General features: G+C 36.2%; 1 protein-coding gene across 1 annotated transcript in view; it reads left to right on the forward strand.

Annotated features, from left to right (window-relative positions):
* Positions 1 to 518: 518 nt before the first annotated feature.
* Positions 519 to 27,340, forward strand: part of chm.L (choroideremia (Rab escort protein 1) L homeolog) — an 80,575-nt gene continuing 53,753 nt past the window's right edge. Inside the window, 4 exon segments of the mRNA NM_001090193.1 lie at positions 519 to 576; positions 13,087 to 13,153; positions 18,791 to 18,863; positions 19,023 to 19,144. Coding sequence (NP_001083662.1) covers positions 528 to 576; positions 13,087 to 13,153; positions 18,791 to 18,863; positions 19,023 to 19,144 — 311 coding nt within the window. The 5' untranslated portion in view covers positions 519 to 527.

Consider the following 27,340-nt stretch of genomic DNA (forward strand, 5'->3'; position numbering starts at 1 on the left):
AAGCAAATCAGTGTCCACATTGGTGAAGTAGAGCAAATTTTCATCCATTTTTGTGGAATCAATGAGGGTATGAACTAGGTCATATTTCTTGCCAGGAAAATCATGAAGCAAAAATAGTTTTATTGTGCCATTCATTAATAGCAAGTAATTAGATGAAACACCATATAAGCCCAGCCCTGGAAATAATGCCTGCTCAAGGCAACTGTTACTTTCTTTCAGGGTTTGCAAGTGTTCTTTACTTTGCACCTTTTTTACTAAAACAGAATACATTGGTTTTGGGCACAAAGCGAGCATAGAGACGTTTGGTGTATTGTTATTATAAAATCAGAGTGATAAATAATCGTGGTATATATATATTTTTTAACTTATGTGTTTAAAAATCAGAATGAGATACGTGCGTCAATGCAGTTGCTGGAAGCAGTGCGACATTTGCCCGGAACAATTATGGCTTCCTTAACCACGTTTGTATTGGCTACAATAGGCGTCACTTCCGGTACACACCTGTCACATGACAGCATCCCTTCAGGATGGCGGACGATCTGCCTACGGAGTTTGATGTTGTCATCCTCGGAACTGGTACGATTTAATGATTACTGCGGTGGGTCGGGGGCAGAGAATCATAGGAATGTGGGACCCTCGGTGCTTAAATTACAGCCTGCTTCTTCGGGGGGATAGGGGGCGTGGCTCAGCAGCTGGCTGGATCTGTCATGATTATTGGTTCGAATGCAGTGAAATGGTTCATAGGTTGCTATGTTTATGCGACTCTCGGGTAGCCTATACCCTTCCTATTAAGTTGCAGCCCTCTATGTAAGCAAAATCTCAGTTTTACCTGGATATAGTTTGCCTTGTGTGTTACTTGTTACCTTGGGTTTTGCAAGAAACCTAAGATTAGAAGAAGGTCCAAGAAGAGTTCACTATGCTTTCATTCAGTTAATAAACATGTAGCACAATTTATGAACAGTGTTGCAGGACATTCTAACAAATGGTGCTTTAATGGGGATGCCCTCCTGCATAATGAAAGCAAATGTAATTCTAAACCACCTTCCCAATATATATGAATTGATAGTTATTATTTGTAAGTGAAAATAAAAGCCGCATTTGTCTGTCCTATGCCAGGAGCTATTTATTCTCCTCCAGACTAGAGTCCTGTTCCCACGATGCCCTGCAGACCTTTGAGGGGCTTTCTTTAATTATCACATGGCCTGCAATGTATCATGGGAAACGGAGTCATGGCTAGAGTAGAGCTGACTACCGATACAATATTGCAAAAGGAGAAGCGGGTATTGTAACAGACAGAAACTGCTCTAATTACATGTACAAATAACACTGGAACCATTGAAAATGTTTATTAATAAGTTGCTTAAAGTGGACTTGTCACTAGACATAAAAGGCTGTATAATCAAAGTCCTTTGCGAATTAAACATGGCAACTAAATACTTTTTTTCATTAAAACATCCATACTTGTTATAAAGGTGTTTAAATATGTGAGCTGTCAATCAAATATTATCTGCCCCGCCTCCATGCCTGAGGCATCTAGGTGGGGCAGTCAATTACTTTCACTTTGCATTTAGCACTTCCTACACATCACTGCACTTCTCACATTCCCCCTCACACTCTGTAATTATATAGGGGACTGCACATGAGAATTAAGTTCCCGATTATGGTGCATACACAATAAAAATAAAGACTTTTTTAATTGCTTTCCATCTTTTATTTTTTTTGTTTTTCCAAAATCCAAGTTGAAAGTTTAATGTCCCTGTCTCTTGTGTTTCAATCTGGCAGCTCGGTAATTCAGGCGCGACTCTAAACTGTTACAATTTGGCAACATTTAGTCGATACATTTCTTAGCAGCATCTCTGGAATATTCGCAACTATTGTATCAATTCTTAAACCCAGAGATTCTGCTCAGCAGGGACAAAGAAAGAAATGTATCCACTAAATGTATCAATTTAGAACAGTTTAGAGAGTCAGTGAACTCCCCCCCATCCCAGATCTGCTTTAGAAGGTGAAAAATGGCACTTTACACTTCAATATTATAAAAACAAATAGAAAAGAGAAAGTAATTGGGGAAGTCTTTATTTCTGGTGAACTATCTGAAACCAGCTGAACTTTTTTTTTTAACCTGCCTAACTGCCAGTTGATCTTGAGGAAGGCAAAAAACCCCATCTGAAACCTCTCCATTTTTCCTCAGAGGGGGGAAAACATTCCTTCCTGACTCCAAAATGGCAATCGGACTAGTCCCTGGATCAACTTGTACTATGAGCTATCTCCCATAACCCTGTATTCCCTCACTTGCTAAAAATCCATCCAACCCCTTCTTAAAGCTATCTAATGTATCAGCCTGTACAACTGATTCAGGGAGAGAATTCCACATCTTCATAGCTCTCACTGTAAAAAACTCCTTCCCAATATTTCGGCGAAAACACTTTTCTTCTAATCGGAATGGGTGACCTCGTGTCAGCTGGAAAGACCTACTGGTAAATAAAGCATTAGAGAGATTGATCCCCTTATATATTTATACATAGATATCATATCACCCCTTAAACGCCTCTTCTCCAGAAGAGAGACGGAGACCAAAACTGTACGACATATTCTAGATGGGGCCTTACCGGTGCTCTATAAAGTGGAAGAATGACCCTTCATCCTGTAAATTTATGCCCCTTTTAATACAGCTCAAGACCTTATTTGCCCTTGATGCTGCTGACAGGCATTGCTTGCTACAGCCAAGTTTATCATATATAAGTGGCTTGTACATTTTACATCGCAGGTGCATGACTTTACATTTATCAACAATGAATCTCATTTGCCACTTAGCTGCCCAGATTGCCAGTTTGTCAAGATCGTGTTGCAAGGATGCCACGTCCTGGATGGAATTAATTGGGCTGGATAGTTTTGTGTCATCTGCAAACACTGATACATTACTTACAATACCCTCCCCTAAGTCATTAATAAACAAATTCAATAAAAGTGGACCCAATACCGAGCCCTGAGGGACCCCGTGTATATACAAACCTGAGCTTTCAATCGTATATTTCCTGCCCCGTCTCTATGCCTCAGGCATAGAGGGGGGGGGGGTAGCAATTACTTTAACTTTCAATTTAGCATTTCCTAGCTATCATGGCACTCCTCATATTTCCCCTCCCTTCATATGTTATGTAGCCTGTGAATGGTTATGAACATTGATCCCTCTTTCTGGTGCATACACAAGATTTTGGGGTGATACATAACTTGCCTTAATAACAATGTCCACAAAATGGTACCTGCCTATTTGCTGTGATTGTGAATTTCAAGCCTGAAGGAGATAGCATTTACATAATTTATATAATGTAACTAAAGTATATTTTGCTCAACTAACATGATAGATAGATAGATAGATAGATAGATAGATAGATAGATAGATAGATAGTTTTTGAAATATTTCTTGGGGTGACAAGTCCCATTTTTGGGTGATCACCTTAAAATATCCTCTAGTGGTAATTTAAGGATTTATGTTTTCCTTCTCAGTCTCCCAAACTGACTTAACTTGCAGCTTCCTTGGCAACCTAAATGCACTTCACACTGACAGTAATTATAATATTTGGGAGGAATTTCTAAAAATGAAAAGGGTAGAACCAAGAGTGACTTAAAGGGATACTGTCATGGGAAAACATTTTTTTTTTCAAAATGTATCAGTTAATAGTGCAGCTCTAGCAGAATTCTGCACTGAAATAAATTTTTCAAAAGAGCCAACAGATTCTTTTATATTTAAGTTTGAAATCTGACATGGGGCTAGAGATATTGTCATTTTCCCAGTCATGTGACTTGTGCTCTGATAAACGTCAGTCACTCTTTACAATTTGCAATTAGTTTTAATTTTTTATTTTGTGTGCTTTTTTAGCACAGTGTTCAGCAGTTCTCCAGCTTAGCAGCTTTCTGGTTGCTTGGGTCCAATCTGCCCCTAGTAACAAGGCAGTGGATTGTTCGAGACTGTATGATGAATAGTAGAAGGCTATTAGAAAGATAATTATACAATGTAAATATAACAATACAGTTAAGATTTATCAAGGATCGAATAGTAATTTCGAATTCGAACTTTCGAATGTCAAAATTCACACATTCGAATTTGAATCCCCCTATTTCATTGTAAATTTGAATGTGAGATTTATCACACTTCGACCATGGAAACAGTCCTAATTTGAATATTTGCCACCTAAAACCTGCTGAGTTCATATACAAGTCAATGTCAAAGGTCTGTTAAGCCATTGGGAGATGTTAATATCCTTCCTGACATAAAAAACTCGATTCATACGAATTGAATTAGAAATTTTGGATTGGAACCATTAGATCGAATATTAGCCATTTTCTTTCTTACATAATAAACTCCCAGTTCAATTGAACAAAATTCACATGAATTCGAAATTCTACCTTTGATAAATGGGCCTCTAAATGTACTCTATAAATTTACTCAGTAAGCGACATGTTTGTTGGCTCTGTAATCTGTTTGAGTTTGCTACATCAGTTGATACATTTTCACCAATTAACATATGTAACAGTCAGTGTGTGTGTATGTATGTATGTATGTATGTGTATATATATATACACACACACACACACACACACACACACACACACACACCCCCCCCCACACACAGCTGCTATCCTTTCAGAATTTACCAGTTGTTCCAGTAATGTGTTTCATAGCTCAAGCTGATTACTGATTACGTTTGACAAGTATAACGTACTTTTGGGTACTAACTAATCAGATGGCATGTCCCAACAAGCATGTATGTGTATACTGTATTTATCACAACTACCACACATCTAGGGCACTGATTTTGAGCTAATGAGATTTACCTATAGGCCACCTGCTCACTGATACAAATACTTAAACACCTGCTTGTGCTTTTGCTGTTACCCAAGATGTGGCATAAATGGTTAATATGCTCACGACCAACCAGTGAGATACTATTACAGCTTTGCCTTGCATCACCATTTATTCACCCAGACATGTTGAAATCATTACTATATTGGTATGTTTATTGTCCATCTTTGATTTTTGTTTGTTCATATCATTTTGTGGTAGAGTTACAACTAAAATAGAAAATGGTTGTAATGCTACATAACTACCATACGATTATAACAGTTCTTTCCAGGGCATTGTTAAAGGGGTGGTTCACCTTTAAGTTAACTTTTAATATGTTATAGAATGGCTCATTCTAAGCAACTTTTCAATTAGCTCTTCATTATTATTATTATTTATTATTTTCCCTTTTCTTCTGACTTTTTCCATCTTTCAAATGGGGGGGTCACTGACTGCATCTAAAAATCAAATTACTCTGTAAGGCTACACATTTATTATTATTGCTACTGTTTATTACTTATCTTTCTATTCAGGCCTCTCCTATCCATATTCCAGTCTCTTATTCATATCAATGCATGGTTGCTAGGATAATTTGAACCCTTGCAATCAGATGGCTGAAATAGCAAACTGGAGTGCTGCTAAATAATGCAAAAACCACAAATAATGAAAACCAATTATCTCAGAATATCCCTGTCTACATCATACTAAAAGTTAACTGAAACGTGAACAACCCCTTTAACTTATGTAGGTTACTTTTTTATGTGTAATTAAGTAGAAAAAGAGGTTCTGTTCCATTAGAAAACAATAAAAACTTGCCAGCAAAAAAAGCAAGTGCTGTGTTTTGGAGAGATGTTTATTGGGACTGTCTGTTTTTAAATAAATGGAAGCATTAAAAGTAGGTTAATATATCTCCTAACAATGTTCTTGTATCTGACAATGGCACAGCCAGTTTAGGTAAATGTGTTCTTCCCATGGCTAATTTAGATGGGTGGTAAAAAGCATTGCATTATAATTTATAAAGGCCACTGGTATTTCTCCCATCAATGAAAAATGTAGAAAAGATACATCAGGCCAGCAATTCTGCACTTAGGTAGAAGAGAAAAAAGTATCTCCATTAATAATTCCTAATAGCACATTAGGGAGTGCTTCAAACTCACCGTACTCATAAAGGAAGATATATTTATCCTCTATAGTTGTCGATAGGCTGTTTATGACTTCAGACTAAGAAGTAGTTTCAAGTTAAATCTTCATTTCAGCAGCTGATTTTTCATTTGCCGAAAGTCCATTTTTACACATTGATTTTTACAATGATAAAAATAAATGGCTAGCTCTGGAATACAGTTTTAGTAAAAAAAAAGTTGTTTACTCTAACATGTCACTTAAAGACTTTACATAACCACATAAGGCTTTATTTATGTGTGCCTGTTGTGGTGTATTTTCAAGACATATTTACAGGTAGGTTCTGTAGGCCAGTGATCTTTGGCTAATGATTTCTCTTATGTTTACCTGCAGGGGGTAATCATTTCTGCTATAAGTCTGACTTAAATGGGTTGTTCACCATCCAACACTTTTTTTTCGTTCAGTTGGTTTCAGATAGTTCACCAGAAAAAAAGACTTTTTCCATTTACTTTCTATTTTCTATGTGTTATAGTTTTCCTAATATTGAAGTGTAAGTCTAATTTTTCACCATTCTGAAGCAGCTCTGGGAAGGGGGGTCGCTGACTCGCTAAACTGTTCTAAATTGATACATTTAGTGGATGCATTTCTTATCTTTGTCCCTGCTGAGCAGAATCACTGAGTTTCATTAAAGGCAGCTGTTAGAATGGATACAATAATTGCTAATACTCCACAGATGCTGCTGAGAAATGTATCAATTAAATGTTGCAAAATTGTAACAGTTCAGGATCTGCATTTGAATTACTGAGCTGCCAGATCAAAACACTAGAGAAAGGGACATTAAACTTAGAATTTGGAAAAACTTTAAAAATTAAAAAATGGAAAGTAAATGAAAAAAAGGATTTAATTTAATTTAAAACTAACTCAACTGAAAAAGTGTTTGGAAGCTGAACTACCCCTTGAAGGCGGCAACTGATTTAAATGGGTTGTTCATCTTCAAATTAACTATTAGTATATTATAGAATGGACAACTAAGCAACTCAATTTTAAAAGTTTTTTATTTATGTGTCTTCTTCTGAGTCTTTTAAATGGGGTCACTGACCCCATATAAAATAAATGTTCTGTAAAGCTAGACATTTATTGTTATTGCTGTTTTTTATTATTCATTCTTCTATTCTGTCCCTCTCTTGTTCATATTGCAGTCTCTTGTTTAAATTAATGGATGGTTGCCAGGCTCATTTGAACCCTAGCAACCAGATTGATGAAATTGCAAACTGGAGAACTGCTGAATAAAAAGCTAAATAACTCAAACACTACAAATAATAAAAAATGAAAATCAATTGCAAATTGTCTCAGAATATCACTCTCGGCATCATAATACAAGTTAGCTCAAAGATGAACAACCCCTTTAAAGGAATTGTTCAGTGTAAAAATAAAAACTGGGTAAATATATAGGCTGTGCAAAATAAAAAAGGTTTCTAATATAGTTAGTTAGCCAAAAATGTAATGTATAAAGGCTGGATTGACTTTATACTATAATAGCCAGAACACTACTTCCTGCTTTTCAGCTCTCTTGGTTTCCACTGATTGGTTACCAGGCAGTAACCAATCAGAGACTTGAGGGGGGGCCACATGGGTCATATCTGTTGCTTTTGAATCTGAGCTGAATGCTGAGGATCAATTACAAACTCACTGAACAGATATGTACCATGTGGCCCCCCTTCAAGTCGCTGACTAACTCACTTATAGAACTGAAAAGCAGGAAGTTGGATTCTGGCTGTTTTATTAGATATCTGTTCACTCCAGCCTTTATATACTGTATTACTTTTTGGCTAACTAACTATATTAGAAACATTTTTTATTTTGCACAGCCTATATATTTACCCAGGTTTTATTTTCACACTGAACTATTCCTTTAAAGGCTTTTGTTATCATCCAGATTATGACAAAAATCAGACTTTATAAACCATGTTATAGTAAAGGAGGATCCTGCAATAACAGCATAATTTACACAGATATAGGTATTTCCTATTTAGAAAAAACATTTTCTCTTACACCATCTACTTTAAGTCAAGATTGTCACACTTTAGACAACATAGACCAACCTTGAGTCATTTGCCAGTCAAACAATTGAGAAGTACTTAATCTGGGAATATAAAGCACTAGGCACTTGAAAGAAGTTGCTCTTCATACAGTGAATCAATAAACATTTGTTGTAATATAATAAGGATGTGATTTATGCTTAAAGGGGTTGTTCGCATTTAAGTTAACTTTTAGTATCTTATAAAATCTCATATTACTAGCAACTTTTCAATTGGTCTTCATTCTTTTTCATGTATGTTATAGATTAAAATTGTGGCTATCTATATTAGATACATTTTTATTTTGCACAGCCTAACTATTACCCAGTTTTTATTTTTACACTGAACTGTTCCTTTAAGGCCATTAAAAAACATTTAAAGATTAAAATCCCAATAGGATTGTTCTGCCATCAGCATTAATTTCTGCTAGAAACCATCAGCTACAAGGTTTGAGAAAAAGCAAGTTCAAGTTCAACGTTCAAATTGTTTGTTTACTTTATGGGAAATGGCATTCCCATATTTTGGATCTTTCTGGATAATGGGTTTCTGAATAATAGATGCCATACCTGTTCCATTTGGATAAATGTGACATGCCTAATATAGGTCAAATCAATTCTAAGTTCTTCTAGCATCTGTGATGCTAAATGAAAGGGGGCAAGTAGGGTGCAGTGCTATGCCCATGGGACATATGAAGTTAAAGGAAAAGGCACCTTATCGATTAAACATACAGCACCTATAACTGCCAGTATTGTAGGTACTTACAGGGGCTGCATTATAGAATAGGATATTATTGCTACACCATACAGCTCTCAGAGGGGAAATATAATGTGCATTACCGGGTGTTGTCTCTGCCACCACTACCTGCTGGTAATTCAGTATAATTTCTTTTCCTAGGAAGGAGTTATTCTTTATAAATGCAGTCACAGTAAATTTTCTAGACCTATGCAATTTTCTTTCCTTTCTGATGTTCAGTGGTTATAAATAACACATGAAATGACTTTCAAGGTAGAATGCAGGAATCCATTTTGAAATGTTCTATAAAGTAGAGAATGATTTATGGTTTCATATGATTTTGGCTGAAAGCACTCGGGCTTTGCCAGGTCATCAGAGGCCTGTCAAGGGAATATTTTATTTATTATTTGATAGGGCAGGACTTGTGTAAGTCGTTTATTTTATGTTTATATTGTAAGTACAGTGGTAGAGGGAAAATCAATTTCTGATTCCAATACAGTTTTGAAAATTTATCACACAAAACAAAAGGAAATTTTATTTGATTAAATTGAAAACGAAAGCAGCAGCAAAGTGTTTTCTGTCTTTGCTTTTAAAGAAATGAATGGCTTCTCATTTTCAGTTGGCAGTGGGATTCTCAAGTGAACTACCATCCGCTTTCTTTACCGGAGCAAGTTAAGGGGGTTGTTCTGGGTAGATTCCTGTCAAGTAATATATAGATCATTTCACAGTTTGGGAAATACTTGTCAGGATTTGAAAGCGGAGTTTGTGATGGCTGTGATTTCATTCCCAGTCATTGGCAGGTGGGTGTGGAAAGGGAGGACAAATTTCAACTTTTCAATCATTACAAAATCTGCCTCTTGTTAAAAAAAAAAGTTCACCTGAAAGCAACAGACTATTATTTTGTTCTAGAGCAGAGGTTATCACACTTTCTGTTATTAAAGAAACGGTTCAGTCTAAAAATAAAAACTGGGTAAACAGGCTGTGCGAAATAAAAAATGTTTTTAATATAATCAGTTAGCCAAACATGTCAGCTATTAAAGGGAATGTATAGCATACATTTTCACAATACAATAAACCATGTAAAATAGAAGAAATCATTTTTATTTTAATACCTTTGTTAAAAATGTCTGTATTAGCTTGAAAACTGTGCTCAGCCCTCCCCCTTTGCAACTTCCTGTCCAAGACTTTCCACCATCTCTGCAACCACCAGCTCTTTCTGCCAAAAGTACAAAGCAGCAGCCAGTGAGGGAGGAGTGGGCGTGTTTGTGGTGTCATTCCTTCCCTGCAGACATCTGTTAACTCTTACTGCTTGTTTTCCCTTCCCTGAACTGCTCCTTTCTCTCCATCTCTGCCCTGTTCATTTAACCCCTCCCTGCACTTTGTTTGTTTTCCTCTCTCCTCCCCCTACACTGCTTGTTCCTTTCCCTTGCCCTGCAATAATTGGGGGGAAAAAAAAGAAAAGCAAGCTTCTATATAAATAAAACATAATCTGCTACTAAAAGTATTTTATTCTTTTCTGGGGGCAATGTGTATCAGCAGTTAGTGTAAATATCAGTCACTTTCTATGCAATATTGTGTTGCATCTGTTATTATATGTTATACAATTCCAGAACATCAGCTGCATTTATTCCCTTTCAACTCCCTGAACCTAAATTTAATTGTTCCATAACAGCTGTATTTTTACCTTGCAACTCCCTGCACCTGATCATAAATTGTTTCAGAACAGCTGCGTGTATTCTCTTTCAACTCCCTGAACCTAAATATTAATTGTTGCATAACAGCTGCATTTTTACATTGCAACTCCCTGCACCTGATCATAAATTGTTCCAGAACAGTTGTATTAATTCCCTTGTAACTCCCTGCACCTAAACAGAAATTGTTCCAGAACAGCTGTATTTTACCTTGCAACTCCCTGCACCTGACCATAAATTGTTTCAGAACAGTTGCATGTATTCCCTTGCAACTCCCTGTGCCTGACCATAAACTGTTTCACAACAGCTGCATTTTCTCTTGCAACACACAGCACCTGATCTTAAATTGTCCCAGAAAAGCTGGAAGCCTTGCTACTCCCTGCAAGTAAACATAAATTATACCAGAACTGCTGCATTTATTCCCTTGCAACTCCCTGCACCTGATCATATATCAATATGCAGGGAAACAAACCTACAGCATAACCGTAAATACTAATGTACACTGTTTGTAATGTACACTAATGTAACTTTTATAATTTATAACTTTTTATAATTTAATAGAGGCAGGGAGTTGCATAGTGCATAACAATGTATTATGGACTATAGATTATGTCCAGCTGGACATGTACATTTGTGACTGATGCCTATTTCCTGTGGAACACAGGAGCATACTGTTGTACTTTAAATTAAAGAAAATATTACTATTACATTATTTACAGTTTGTGTTAAACTGTAAACTATTTTTTTATGTTGAACATTTAAGGTATATTGTTACAAGTGAATTATCAGGCAGCAGCATAAGACAGTTATGTGCAGGCTGGGAACACAGGACAGAGGGTGGGAGGGGAGGAGTTTGGCTGCTACAGCTACAGCTACAGATTGCAGCCTGTCAGTCAGTGCTGTGACCACTTCCTGTGGGAGATTGAAGAGACACTCCCACTCTTCATTTCAGCCTAGCTTCTGACCTTTAAACATCTCTCTGCAGCTCTGATATAATGACAGTTTTAGGAGGTAAAATGCTTTCAAAATGTTTTTCTTTCTGCATCATTACATGTTTTGAGGAAGGATCAGTAATATATCTGAATATGAAGGTTATATACAATGTCTCCTTTAAAGCTGGATTGAGCAGATGTCTAATGTAAAAGCCAGAACATTACTTTTTGCTTTGCAGCTCTGACACTGATTGGTTACTGACTGGTAACAGGTTAGAGAGATACAAAAGAGGGAGTTGTGTTCCGGCCATTAGATTAGACATCTGTTCACAACAGTCTATAGATTAATTTTTTGGCTAACTATATAAAAACATTTTTTTTTTTTATTTTGAAGCCTATCTATTTACCATGTTTAATTTTTACACTGAACAATTCCTTTAAAGCTAACCCTAAAAAAATGATATACACATTCATTGTCATATTTGCCTTTTCTTATACTGTAGTTTATAGTTGAACTCCAAGATCCATTACATATATGTATGGATCTTCATTTCCCATATTGTCGCATTTAATCATATACCTTTTTTATACCATTTAAAACCACAAACAATTGGAGTTGGCCTCAAATCTGGACTTCAGGTTAAGGTCCCATTCAGACACTACACCTCTAAACACTTGAATAAAAAAAATGAAACTTGAGAAACTTGCCTCAGATGGCAGCGATCGGTTGGTTACCAAGAACGGCAAATATTCGCCTCTGCAACTTTAAGAGCTGCACTCGCAGTTTTTAAACTGGAAACTTGACTCTGCTAGAGCAGTGAGCGCAATAGGGATGCAGTCCCCCCTTTGACCCTCTCTGTCACTAAGGTTTTAAACACGGAACAGAAGGGGGGGGCAGCAGCAGCCCCAGAAACATTGCTGTGCTGTCCCCAAGCACAGCAGCCTTCTTGGTGTTCTTTTGGTTTTTTTGGTGGGTTTCGCCGGAAACTTGAATGGTTTGAGAATCAGAGTTTTTCCCTCGACTGCACGGATTCCTGTTTTTTACATTCATTCGAGTTCATTCAAGGTGTACGAAACTCTAAAATTTGACCTTTGATAAATAACCCCTATATATACATTAGATTCAAAGCGCTTAAAGGCAGAAACCTCCCTTCAAGGGGTTGTTCACCGACTTTTTTTCAGTGCAGTTGATTTCAGATATATATCAAATATATAGTTGATTTCAAATATATTTATTTGTTCATCAGACTTTTTTCAATTGCTTTACATTTTTTTTTTTGATCATTATTCCAAAATTGAAGTTTAATGTTCCGATCTCTGGTGTTTCAGTCTGGAAGCTCAGTAATCGAGGTGCAGATTCGGAACTGTTTGATACATTAGTTGACACTTTTCTTAGCAACATCTGTGGAATATTAGCAACTATTGTATCAATTCTAACACCTGCCTTTAATGAAACTCAATTATCAATTTAGAAAAATTTACAGTGTAGGTGACCCCCCCTCCCCAGAGCTGCTTTAGAAAGATATAAGAAGGCGAAAAATAAAACTATACAATTCAATATTAGATAAATGATAACAAATAGAAAGTCATTGATAAAAGTCTTTTTTTATGGTGAACTATCTGAAAACAACTGCTATTTGACTCACTTGTTTTAATACAATAATTACTAGAGCATTTTTTTTCTTATCTCTTAGGCCTTCCCGAGTCCATCATTGCTGCCGCATGCACCAGAACTGGGCAACAGGTCCTTCATGTAGATGCGTGAGTAAATGTAGTAGTGTGCTTCACTGCTTTTATATAAAAAGACAATGGGAACATTTACAGATCTTTCTATACCTTGAACTGATGTGAAAATATTAATATTTTTTTTCCTTTATGAGTCCAGATTGCACAACACAGCAACTTTCATGCCCATTGTATCAGACTTACATGCTATAATGTAATATTTTTCCTTGCATTTTGCAGCCAATAAGATCTATAAATAACCTTTTTGTACTTTTTAAGTAAGACTAGTATAGAAATGTAATAATATACACACTAAATAAGAGCTATTCTTTAACAGAAGTTAATATCAACTCCCTTGTTCCTCTTAGGAGTCTGTAATGTATAAACTCAAAAAATTCTAGTTTTTATTTAACCCAAAAATGTGATTTTTGACCAAAAAAAATAACCTTGAAAACTCAAATTTTTCTGGAGAACATAGCTCGAACCTTAATAAATAACCACCTTAGTGTTCTTCTCACTCTATAGCCATCATTTTACACACAAGTATAAGTTGTGTGTAGCCTTTTGAGTGACATTCTGGTCCTCAACTAAACTATTTTCAGAAGACCAAAACAGGTGCTGGTTCCACTGGTGCCAAATGAGCAGAAGTAATAAAGATTGGCACAGGCAGTTTATTGGATTTAAAGAACTTTTAATTCATCGTTATTTTGATTTTCTGACAAAAATGTCACCACTTTTCTTTTGTCTCTTGCAAGTGGTGCAACTTTTATCTTAAACTATTTTCTGCTTATTTTGCATTTTGTTTAATGTTAAAGAAGCCTTCTAAATTTGAGGCATATTTTTCTCATGGCATGTTATGAAAAGCTAAGAAAAACAGCTGCCTGTTGTTTAGGATCCTCACTTAAACATTTTCTCAACATTCGTTTTTAGAGAAAAAATTAATTGCAAGTATGGGATCTGATATCTGGAAACTCGTTCCCCATAAATCCTTGCATTATGGGAAGGCTATCTCCAATACAGTCCATTTTATTAAAATAATTTATTTTTTTTACAAATGATTTCCTTTTCTCTGGGTTTATTTAATGTTAAATTATTTTTTAGTAGACTTAGAGGCAGATTTTATCATGGGTCGAATTTCGAATTCGATTCGAGTTTTTTAAAACTCCCATGAACTCGAAATTCGACCAATCTAAATTTATTAAAAAAAATTACATTTTCTAAACTCAAGTGAATAGAATCGACTTGGATAACTTTTACTTTACTGTCCCCATGAACCCAAGCCATAGAAATCAATGGGTAGTGCTTCATTTAGATCACAAAATCTCCTTTAATCATAATGGGAGATTGCTTGTAATGTGAGAACATTGTTTTTTGCAAGGGCCTTAATTGTATATAATCTGGGCCATGTACTAATTCTTTTGTGTGTAACTGTGGGGATTTGTCGATTTCAGTGCCTAATAAAATCTTTGCATTTTCCCATGACAGATGCTTAAATTATTTGTTTTCCTTTTAAGCCCTCATTCATTTTGCATAATGCTCAGTACCTGAACTTCTTTGCTGCTGCTATGATTTTATAGGATTGCTTAAGCAATTCAGACTCAAAGCTCTCCTTATTACTGTAGACCACCGCTTTTAGACCTACTTTGAGATCCAATATTTGGGCAGACCCTCTTAGCGCATAACAAGGACACTGATAGATAAAATGATGGCTGTATCTGTCAATCATAGTTTCAGTAATATCTTTTAAGCTGGTGTGTTCTACCTTTATTAATTACATCATTTAACACATTTTCTTTGTTTTTGTTCTGCTCATGAAATTTTCAGTAATTAAATCACTTTTACATTATAAGAGTGTGAAACATTTCCTTTAAAATAAATGTTTGTTGAACTCTCATTTTGTAGTGGCACTTTTTATATCTCTCCATTAATGTCTGTGTACATATGTGGTGTGTTGATGCAACATTGAGACAATTTCTAAAGTATCATAGAAGTGAAGTGGTCAATTATGAAGCACTGAGTGGTACCTGTGTTGATTTATGTATACCATTCGAGTCTTGCCATCAGCCTCAGCTAATCTTATTCAAAATTGGAACATGATTGCCGGGTTGTCATAAATTCCTACAGACTGATTTGAAACTAAAGTTAGCTACTGCCAAATTGTAATTGAAGGAGGCCCATCTTTCTGTGCCAGCTATCTGTCTCAATAAATGTAGTCTGTGGTTCTTTTCACAAAGCCACATTCGCCGTAGATATTAATGAGATGTTGACATGTGAAATTTCAAGGATAGACATTAAGTGATTTAGAGAAGTAATTTGCAATTCAAAATGTCTAGGTCGGCATGCAGTCATATTCGGCGCAGTTAACAGGAAACTCATGGAGGGAATTTGATTGTGTATTATTATTTCATATTAATCTAGTTCCCACAGTAATGTGTTCATTTGGTCAGCAAATTCCTCTGACCTCCTAGCTTTCATTGTGTGTGACTTATAAAAGAAGAATTTCCATTTTCAAAGCAAAAAGATCGATTTTTTTTTCTTGTGTTTTGTTTATTTTCTTTAATTATTGACTACTGATGTTATTCTTGGCTGTGTTTTACGAATAACGTCTTTTGTTTGTGGATTTGTGTAAAAAAAAATAAAATAAACAAATCACAGGCAAAAAAAATAAAGTAAAAATTTCATACCTCCCACCTGTCCCGATTTTCACTGGACAGTCACGATTTTGACAGCTCAGCTCGTAGTCCTGGATTGTTAGTGAAATGTCCTGAGTTTCTCTTTGATCTTCTGCACTGAACAGCCAGAAAAAGTTACAAAGTTTCTGACATGTAATCAAATAAGAGGCTTTTGGCAGAGAGCCCAGCATACGGCAGCTGCACTTAAATACATTTGTAATAATTTAAGATTAGCAAAGATACAATTGTAATAATTTACAATGTTTAATATAAGCAGGTCTCTTGGGAAATTGTGAATTGCAGCTTAAAGGGCAATTCACCTTTATTAGAAAACTGTAAAAACATAAAACCTGACCCTAAAACCCCCAGATATGTGTTCACATTTTGTAAAATGGATGTGGTATTTAGGGGGTGTGGCCATAAAATGGGCATGGTCAAAAACATCTGCCACTGGGCACGGCAGATCTCTTTGTCCCTCTTTCTATTTTTCTGTTGGGAGGTATGAAATTCCATTAATAGTCATTAAGGGGGGTTATTTATCAGAGGTTGAATTTTAGAGCTTTGTGAGTTTTTTTATACCTTGAATGAACTTAGAACTCAATTTTTTTCCGATTTAAGAAAAAACTAAAAAAAAACTTAGATTTGAACAACCCGAAAACTTAAATCAATTGAGTTTTCAAGCGAAAACCACCAAAAAACCCCCCAGAACATCATGAAGGCTATTAACATCTTTGAACGGTTCAAGGGACCGCTGCCATTGACTTCTACATGACATCGACAGCTGGTGTATTTTTGGATTTCAGCTATTTCCAACTTCAGGGTATAATAAATCGCAAAAAAATACTGAAATACTGAAAAATACCCTAGAAAATGTACATTTTTCGGGGTTAAATACATCAGGACCTTTAATAAATGTGTCCTTAAATATTAATACCTATTTAAAAAAATATTAGGGTTTGGGCACCAATTTACTAGGTTGGGAGCAAGGGTTTCATTATATAAGGGAGTTTTCATGGGATATTATAAGAATAGGAAGAAATGTTAGGAGAGATCAGATTACCCTGACCAGGTTACTGACCTATGCACCCCCTAACTAAAGTGTAAAAGTCATGGGTCAATGATGATATACAGGATATGGGATCCATTATCCAGAATTATAGGACAGTCGTATCCAAATAATCCAAATTTTTAAAAATTATATTTTTCTCTGCTATAATAATATAATACATTAATACAGTATATAATTAATCAGAGCTGAAGGTAAAACCAGCCAATTGAATTATTTAATGTTTAAATGATTGTCTAGTAGACTTAGGGAGTTATTTATTAAGGTTCGAGTTGTGTTTTCCAAAAAAATTCGAGATTTTGAGTTGATTTTCAAATTTTCAGGTTAAAAAAAAAACTTGAAATTTTTCGAGATTTATTATACCCCGACCCTGGAAATAGCTTGAATCTGAAAATACACCATCTAAAACCTGTTGAGGTAATGTAGGAGTCAATGGCAGAGGTCCCTTGAACCATTTGAAGATGTTAATAGCATTCATGATATTTGAGTTTTTTTCGGGGGGGTTTGCCCAAAAACTCAAATAATTTGAGCGATTCGAGTTTTTTTCCACGGAAAACTCAATTAATTAGAGTTTTCGGGTTTCGCAACTCGAACTTGCAGAATCTATTTTTTTCCATTCGAAACTAATAAAGTTAATTCGAGGTATAAAAACCTTTGATATTCAACCTTTGATAAATAATCCCCTTATCGTATGAATTACCAAATTACATAAAGATCCTTCTGGAAAACCCCCAGGTCCAGAGCAATCTGGATAGCAGGTTCCATACTTGTATTCAGAATCTAGGTACCCAGTTTTTCATTATGGTCAGATGACAAAATCATCATTCCCAATGTTTATCAAAGTTTTCCACTCATTTTAATAGTTTAAAGCAGTGATAGGCAACACTTGCACGTGGCTCCTGACTTTGCATAAATGCTGTGCATTACATTTCATTTGGTAATGATGGATATAATACAATATTTTTAGTAAAAGATACATACCCAGATTTTCATTTTACAGCTAGCAATCACAGGTTTAAGGTTATGTTTACCCTCAAGGGGAAAAAGTTGACATTTAATAGACATAAATTAACTTAGTGTGTTTTAATTAGCATTAATAATGGTTTCCCTTTTTAAATAATTTTATACCTACCTCCTAGGCCTATATTTGACTACCAAGATTACTGAGGGTTTTTGTTGTATGAACTTTCTTAGAACCTTTGAAAGCAGGTTCTAAAAATAAATAAATAAATAAAAATAAATATATATATATTAATCTATGAAATAGTTTAATATATCGCTTAGGATAGAAGATTTTATACAGTGGTATAAATCATTCCAGTCCATTGCATTGTTTGTTTTGTAGTTCAGTTAATATCGGTGACTAGACATCTATTACCGTAGTATTATGAATGTATATTTGCTGTCCTTGATATTCTTGAATTAAGATTAATTGACACTGATAATTTCATATATCTGTACTTATTTCATGAGCTAAGGGGGAGGGGGAAGTGTTATACCTTCAAAAACAACTGAACTTAAAAAGTTTGCCAACCAGTACAATACACCTTGAGCTGTCTGATCAACTACATGGTTCATAAAGGAACATCATGTTATGTCCCACTGGGTGTAAGAATTTTTATCTTCTGCGCCTTTAATTTCAGTGAATTATGCTATGTATTCATTCTGTATGATTCTTTCTCAAGCATTTAGGTACAGTCACATTGAGACAGAGAAATATACCTATGCTACTATCAGGCCAAGAATCATAACCATTAATCTAAACTTGGTTGAGTGATTCATTTTAAGTAATTCTTTTCTCTTTAAATTTATAAGGCCTTTGTACTTTTTTTAATACAAATCTTTGTTGTAACTAACACCGTTTGACAGTTTGGAATTAATAGCAAAGTGCATTTTTATGAGATCCTTTTAACACCCTGTTATTTTTTTTTCCAGGAGAAATTACTATGGTGGGAATTGGGCCAGCTTTACATTTTCAGGGTTACAGACCTGGATTGAAAACTGTAAGGTAAATTGCTGGTTATTTATGATGTCTTAGTATGTTTGCTCAGCAATGACAACTCAAGTCAGCTACTATATGTTACGTTGCATTAAATTCTGGCTATAATTCTGACCTCTAACCCAATTGCTAATTAAGAAAGACTTTTTTTTTGTGATTGCTTCCCAGCAAGAACCGAACACTGATTTCGCTGAATCATGTAAGGGTCAAGCTTTAGACAACGAAGAAATAATTCCATTCAACAAGAGAAACCAAACCATTCAGAATGTTGAGGTCTTCTGTTACTCCAGGTAAAGGATGTATGCAATGCAGAAAGCTTACTATATTTTTCTCTGGCTGATAAAAATCTTAATTAACTGCAATTGCATGGGGTGCTACTATATTTAGTAAAGGGTAGTCCACCTTTAAGTTAACATTTAGTATGTTGTAGAATGCCATATTCAAATCAACTTTTCCAATTGCCTTATTTAATTTTTTAATAGTTTTTCAATTATTTCCCTCCCTCTTTCCAACATTTCCTCCAGCAACCAAAAACATTGCTCTGTAAAGCTACCTTTTTAGTATTATTGATCATATTTATGACTTCTTTTTCTTTCCAGCCTCTCCTATTCATATTATACAAACCACTGCCAGGTTGCTAGGGTAAATGGAACCCTAGCAACCAGATAGCTACTGAAATTTCACATTGCAGAAAGTTGAACGAAAAGCATTATAATTAAAAAAAACACAAAAAATTAAGATAAATAAGCAATCTGCTTTACATCAACTGATTTGTGGACAGTAACGAATGCATATTTGAGAGTTTGCTAATATGAACAAGCATGTTAAATTAGCCCAACAGGGCCTTTAAATGGACAGTATAGACCTATATTTACATTTGCTATAACAAGCACAATAAATAGTAACGACAGAATGTTGAAAATATATTTTGCTTATTCTTTTAATTAAACCAATGCATATTTTCTTAATTTCTTATAGTTATTATTATAAAGCACTAATGGAGATTTTTTAGGGGGCTTTTCACTGAATTCACTACCCTTCTCCCACTAAGGGCAGAGACAGAGACGCGAAGATTCGGGGAGATTAAGTTGTCCGTCGACTAATCGCCTTTTCTTCGGGTAACTAATCTCCCTAAAAAGGAACTCTCCCTGGCACTCCGATAGCTTTGTTTTCCGAAGTCGCCTGAAGTTGCCTCACAAGGCTTTTCGGGGAGATTAGTCGAGGGGCAACTAAATCTCCCCGAATCTTCACGTGTGTCTCTGCCCTAATTAAGGGTTATTTGATATTGAGCTCTGAATAAACAAACCCTTATTTGCAGCCTTAGTTAGAAGTTGGCATAAGAAGCAGCTCATTATACACGGGTCTCATCTGTGCTAGTAATTTTCTGCATCAGTTTCTTCTCTGCAAACAGTGACTCGACAGAAAGTGATTGTGGCTTTAAAGGGAATCTGTCGTCATTTTAAACTTTTTTTTTTTTTTTGCATTTTTATAAAAAACACACATCCATAAACACTGTCTGGCAAATAAAATCTTAATCCACAAATCCATGCATAAGTTATTTTAGTTTGTATTTTGTCATGGGGCTTCCATTTCTGCTAATTACACACAGGCACGTTTCAGGGGCTGCTGCCGCCTGAGGCAGCAGCCCCAATGCCGCCCCTCCTCCTGCTCCGCTCTTCTAACTACCAGCGTCGGAGCGGGTGGAGGAGGGGCCGCATCGCTAGTGCAGTGAGCGCTATTGCGCTCGCTGCGCTAGAAGAGCCGAATTTCCGTTTTAAAAAACGGAAATTCGGCTCTTAAAGTTACCAGAGGCGGTTTTTTGCCGCCTGGTAACTGGCCGCTCCGTGCCGCCTGAGGCAAGATTCTCACCTTGCCTCATGGCCGGAGCGGCCCTGATTACACATTCATCCTGTGCTGCTCTAACAGCAGGCACAGCATTACCTGTGTGCTTGGAGGCAGCCACTCTGTAATGAAAAGCCAGGTCGCACTACGACATGAGAATCTAGCTGTACACTCCCCCTCCCCTCTCTGCCCATGCGTGTGATGTTTGGAGGAGAGAGGTCACATGGTTTGCAGGGAAGCAATTACTTTCACTTTCCTACGTTTTGCTCTACAGCTGCACTAGCAGCCCCTACTCCCACAGACACTATCAAAGCTCCTGCCGTTCTGTAAGTTTGTTCTCTGCTTTCCTTTGGAGGGGGGAACTTTCTCTCCTTGTTGCCTTCCTAGTTTGTTTTACTGGTTACTAGATGAGGTAAAGGAGCTGTTAGTTCTCTCTGCTATCCACCTCACACACACCTTGCTCCTTTCCTGCCTGCAATACTTCTTTTTTCATTAAGTACTTACTGCCTCCTTTCTCCTGAGCTATTTTAACCCTTCCTCTCTTAAGTTTTCCTGGTTTTCAAGTATGTCCTCCTTATTTTATCCTTTTTTTCTATTCCCTGTCATCAGTCCTGGGAGTGTACTCCTGTGTTTCTGCCATTCATTTTTGTGTAAACAAATATAATAAACTATCTATATAAAATATTTTTTCCAGTGCCCAAAATGAATTGTGTGTGTATATTTATATTTATTTATTTTTGAAACGTAAGTGGGGGCAGTGATCACAGGACTATCTTATTTCAGTCCTTCTGAAGTGGTGTCAGTGGGAGCTTATCTTGATTCCTGCCTATTGTTCAATTGACAGGCTCAGCAGACAAGGCTCTATTTACATTACAGCAGCTTGTAGGCGGGAGGGGTAATGACATCACTCCAACTTGCAGTGCAGCAGTAAAGTGTGACTGAAGTTTATCAGAGCATAAGTCACATGACCTGAGGGCAGCTGGGAAATGTCAAAATGTCTAGCCCCATAGCAAATTTTAAAATTAGATATAAAAAAATCCATTTCTTGTTTTGAAAAACGGATTTCAATGCAGGATTCTGCTGTAGTAGCACTATTAACTGATACATTTTGTAAAAAACATTTTTTTCCACGACAGTATCCCTTTAATGATAGCTAGTTCTGAAGAGGAGACTGTTTTTAATAAGATCTATATTAACTGAGAAAACCTCTTTAGAAAAGCCTTAAATTGGTGTTAAAGAGTTTTAAGTAGTTATGAGGAAGCGATTATAGACATGTTACACCTTTTTTGTGGTCCCACCAAATTTAATGCATATTGTTGGGTGCTTCTCTTGGATTTTACATCTGATTTTGATGCACACCACATTGTTGTCCATTTATTTCTGGCAATGACCATTTTGTCATTTGTCAATGAACCACATGCATATTTAACCCAGGGTTATTCTGTAAATAGTCAGGTCCAGTTAGTTTGCACATCCTATGGCTATCCATTATTTACTGCATTTGGTTGTGCATCTGATTTTCAGAGTGATCTAATAGAGTGACATTAATCCTTTATTTTACAGAATATTTTCAAATAATGTCAAATGGCGGTACAGTTGTGTTTTATTTCTGTAGCAGAGCTTTCCCTTGCTTTTATAGATATGTTTTCTTACAGATAATGCTTTGTCTAAATGTAGAGGAGGGATGCTTGACATCACAGGCGAATGCTTGCATAACCAAATGAATGAGTAATGGGAGGATACAGTCAAAAGGATCACATACTCCCTTAGATACCCTTATTTATTTCAATAAGCTAAGCAGAATTATGCAGAGAACATGTGCATTATATAGTGCATTTGTAAAGGCTTTTGATTTAGTATGTAAAACCTCTTAGGTGCAAAGGAAATATAGTGACGTGGCCATAAAAACATTAGACAAGAGGTATGCCCACCATTAACATGTAAGCTATAGAGACACCACCATGCTGTGTTGAACACATGATGAAAAATGCAACCCTTGGGCTTAGTGCAGACATATCTAAATACTTAGAAGCTGTATTTTCATACTGTATCATTAAAGATTCCCATTTTGTGATCCTGTCAGCAGTCTTTTCTTTTCAATTTCTTCTTTCCAACCATGGAAATGTGCGATTTCTCAGTATATTGTGTGGTGTTATTACTTGGAATTGCAGTGTGCGATGGAATCATTTTACCCTAAAAATGTCTCCCAGAGGGAGCCTCCTTTGCTGTTTAAATAACACACATTGTTAAGTGACATTTGAATACAATACAGAACATCTATATTTATTGGTACTTTGAAACAATGTGAAAAGTAACAGGTGTTGTTTATATTCTGTAATTTTCTTCTCCAGCATTGTGCCTTGATAGTCCTTGAGTAAATTTGATCATAAATATTATGACGGTTCCACATAAAGCACATAGTCCAGATACAAGCCTTAGACACACACTATAAATAAATATTTTTTCTTTAATGTAAACACTCAATCACTTGTACGCTTTTATCGGTCATATTTGCTACTGGCAAAGATACTGTGCCTTTGCATAAGGAAACATATCTGCATGACGGAAATTAAAGTAGAAGTCTTTGTACAAAGGTGCCAGCTCTGTATTTGGTGTTGCAGAGCTTTACTGTTGATACATAACCTGATTCTAACTGGCAGAATTCTAAAAATGTGTAGGTAATTTGCATGTTCAATTGATCTTTTTCTTTGCTTTTTATTCTGAATTCATAAATTGTGGGATAATTTTTTGCCAATTTCAGTTTGTGTGCACTACACTGTAAGGCCCATTTACTTAGCTCGAGTGAAGGAATAGAGGAAAAATAGTTCGAATTTCGAATGTTTTTTTTGGCTACTTCGACCATCGAATGGGCTACTTCGACCTTCGACTATGACCTTCGAATCGAACGATTCAAACTAAAAATCGTTCGACTATTCGATAGTCGAAGTACTGTCTCTTTAAAAAATACTTCGACCCCCTAGTTCGCCACCTACAACCTACCGAGGCCAATGTTAATGTTAGTCTCCATAGGCTTCCTAACAATTTTCTGATCGAAGGAATATCCTTCGATTGATGGATTAAAATCCCTCTAATCGTTCGTTTCGAAGGATTTAATCGTTCAGTCGAACGATTATTCCTTCGATCAACTTTTTCCGTTTTCTATATTTTATGACTTCACCCAGACATTTTGATTTTTTTTGTAACGTGTTTTGTGTGTGTGTGTGTGTGTGTGTGTGTGTGTGTGTGTATATATATATATATATATATGTATATATATATATATATATATATATATATATATATATGTATATATATATATATGTATATATATATATATATATATATATATATATTTATTATTTTTTCAATTTGCTTTATGTAAATTACCTGAATGATTTCTGTCTGCTTTCTCTTCTGTCTGAATTTTGTTCATCTTCGAAATAGAAAAAAAACCTGATATTAAAGGAGAAGGAAAGTCTTTTTGCACTTGGGGGTGCCAAATGTTAGGCACCCCCAAGTGATTCTATTTACTTACCTAAAACCCTGGGCCGGTGCTCCTATCAGCAGAAAACTGCACCGGCCCAGGGTTATTCCAGTGAGTACCAAGGAGCGATCCTCTTCCGACTTATTCTTTCTTCACTTCAAATTTCCCGGGGCAGACACATGCTCAGTAAAACAAAATAGCCGAATTTTTAGCTTAAGTTCGGCTTTTTGCTCTACTGCCATGCGCAGTTGTGCGAAGCAAGAGGAAGATGTTCTCTCCGTGGTGCTCACTGGTATAACCCCGGGCCGGTGCAGTTTTCTGCTTATAGGAGCACTGGCCGGGGTTTCAGGTAAGTCAATACAATCATTAGGGGTGGGGGGTGCCTAACATTTGGCACCCCCAAATGCAAGAACACTTTCCTTCTCCTTTAAGTATCAATGTAGTAACAGCCAAATGCAATGTCCATATTCTCCTTCCTTGTTAATGCAGTACTATTACTGTGTTGCAAAAAGGTAATTCCTTGATCCTCTCCCATTGAATATTTTTAGGAAAGAGAAGGCCAAGACCAACAACTATTACAGGTATTAGACCTTTTATCCAGACTGCATGGGACCTGGGGTTTTCCAGAATAGGGCTCTGAAGATGAGAGCCAATACAATCTTGCTCTATTTTGTTTTCATATGGACTTACAATTTCATATGAACAAAAATTATTTTTTTAAATGGAGGTTAAGAAAGCTGAAGTGTAAGTCTAAGCAACTTTCCACTATACTTCAAATACACATTTTCAACAGTTTTAAAGTGATTTGTAAATGTAAGTGCAATGTAATTGAAAGCAATATTTTATTTATCCATTTCTGTTCTCTGGGTCTGACTCTTAAAGGAGAATTCAACCCATTAAGAAATGAACCAGTACCCCCCACCCCATATAGACCCCCTCCCTCCTCCCCCCAGCCTCACTGCCCCCACGGGGAACTGCCACATACTTTATACTTACCCCTCAGCGCAGTTTCTGGCATCTTCTGGGTCTTCAGCAAGCTGAGTGGGAGAATATGTGCGAGTGGGCATGAGAACCATCTTTCGTGACTGATCGTCACTGGTTCGCACCATTGTATTTTAAACAAGAATAAATAAAGATTCAACAATTGGTTTCCCCAAGAATTTCTGATCCTGTGATGTCATCCTCACCGTCAAGTTTGTTCTGACGGGTTTATTTCTTAAAGGGTTGAATTCTCCTTTAAAACAATGTAACAGAAGTCAAGTCTCTTACAGATTTTTTAATCAGCAGGCTTGCAACGTTGTTTCAGGAGTGCCAAGAATGTAAACAGCCAGAAACTGTTTACTATTACAATTCAATTTACAAATCATTTTATAACCTTTGGAAAAATTGATTTGTATACACGTTCTTTCATTATGCAAATAAAACATAGAAATCAGGAGTTCTATTTATATATATTTTTTCTGTTGCACATCCCTAGTTATTCTACCCAATAGTGATGGTGCAATGAGGCAGAAGGCCAAGCTTAAATCTCTGAGAGCTTATTCAGCAGAAAAACATCAAGCATGTTATCAAACTGAAATCAGCATTAACCTGACACATTACCCTAAATAAAAATACACAGGCACAGAAACTAGCATCTCTGCATTAACACTAATTTAATCCAACTGAATGAATTGGCACACAGTTGACACAAAAATAGTAACTACTACTGTATTTGCATAATTCCCTCCATTTCCATAAATTAACATAGTTAAGGATTTCTGAAATTGTATTTTCTGGTACCATTTAGCATTTATTGTTTGTATTATTTCTGCAAAACAGAAAGCTGTTACTGATCTCCTGTTTTAAGGTGTTCTAAAATACAGCAAGACATCAGACTTTGTGTTGAAAGGTTCTAATTTTAAATTAAAATAGGCCTCAGTCTAAAAATGCCACATGGATTTTACATTTCTCAAAATAAAGACGGTTAAATTTTGAATAAATTGTTATCAATGTGACAAGTATGTGTAAAATCCATTCAACCCAACATACTGATCGATATTTGGACAAGAAAAGCATTTTACATATACTTGTCAAATTGCAAATTTTTAGGCCCTGTGCTAATTAGTATCAATGATTTTTCAGTTGTAGTATATACCTTACCTGAAGCAGGGATCTCAGTACTGTAGTTCTGAAAGCTAGCGATTTATAATGTAAGTTAGCCAAAAAAAGGTATTGTACACTTTTTTTCTTGTCTGATCTATGGCTAACACTGTACAACACTCTGCTACTGATAAAGATAAAAACTGCTGATAGGTAGGTGGGTTTGTCCATTATGCTTTACCCACATAAAATACCCAGTACCCAGAGCCCATAATTTTTCAATACCTAAATCATTCTACTTTCTTTATAGCCACTAGGGTAGTAGTTTGCAAATTAGGGTAGTAGTTTGCAAACTGTGATCCCATTAGTGTGTACCCCACTTGGGGCAGTTCTCCCTAAAAGCCAGTTAGGGTGAAATATGGAAAGAATATCTATTTGCTCTACTAGAGATTTTTTAGACGCTTTTTTCTGTACTATCTGTTCCATGTTGAATTGGGGTGTCCGGGGCCCAACATGCTGTCACCTCAGGAGTCCCTGGGCCCTCCACCCAAGTTTCTTAACTCTCTGCAAGCCTACACCTCCCCTCACCCCTTCCAGTGTGCCGCATACTGCTACCTGTGGTCACCTTGCTGCCACCATCGGATTGGGGCGGGGGAGGAATGCCAAAAGCCCAGGATCACAGCAAGGAGCTGAGAGCATGCCTGGGTCGGTGGGACCCACAAGGGTTAGGGCCCAATGAGTTTGTTCCTGGTTTCCCACCGGCCCAGTCTGACCCTGTATCTGGGAAATATATAGAACATTAGCACTTTTTAGAATTTATCTATTTTCCATGTTTTACTTAAACATGAAAACTTCTTGTCTCATGAATTGTACAGATGGAGAGGGCATTACACTGTTGAAGTAGGGAAGTCCCTTGATCAGTCTGGAATAGCTGTTCAAGTGATGGGATTCTTGAAATAGCTCTATCACCTTTAAATGAGATAAAATCTAATATTTGCATTACTTATGAATCAGCCAGCTAAGAAGCAGAAGTTCCATCCACTTAATTATGTTTAATGGGTTATTTTCTCATAAAATC

Source organism: Xenopus laevis, chromosome 8L (genome assembly GCF_017654675.1).
Source record: "Xenopus laevis strain J_2021 chromosome 8L, Xenopus_laevis_v10.1, whole genome shotgun sequence".
NCBI lineage: Eukaryota > Metazoa > Chordata > Amphibia > Anura > Pipidae > Xenopus > Xenopus laevis.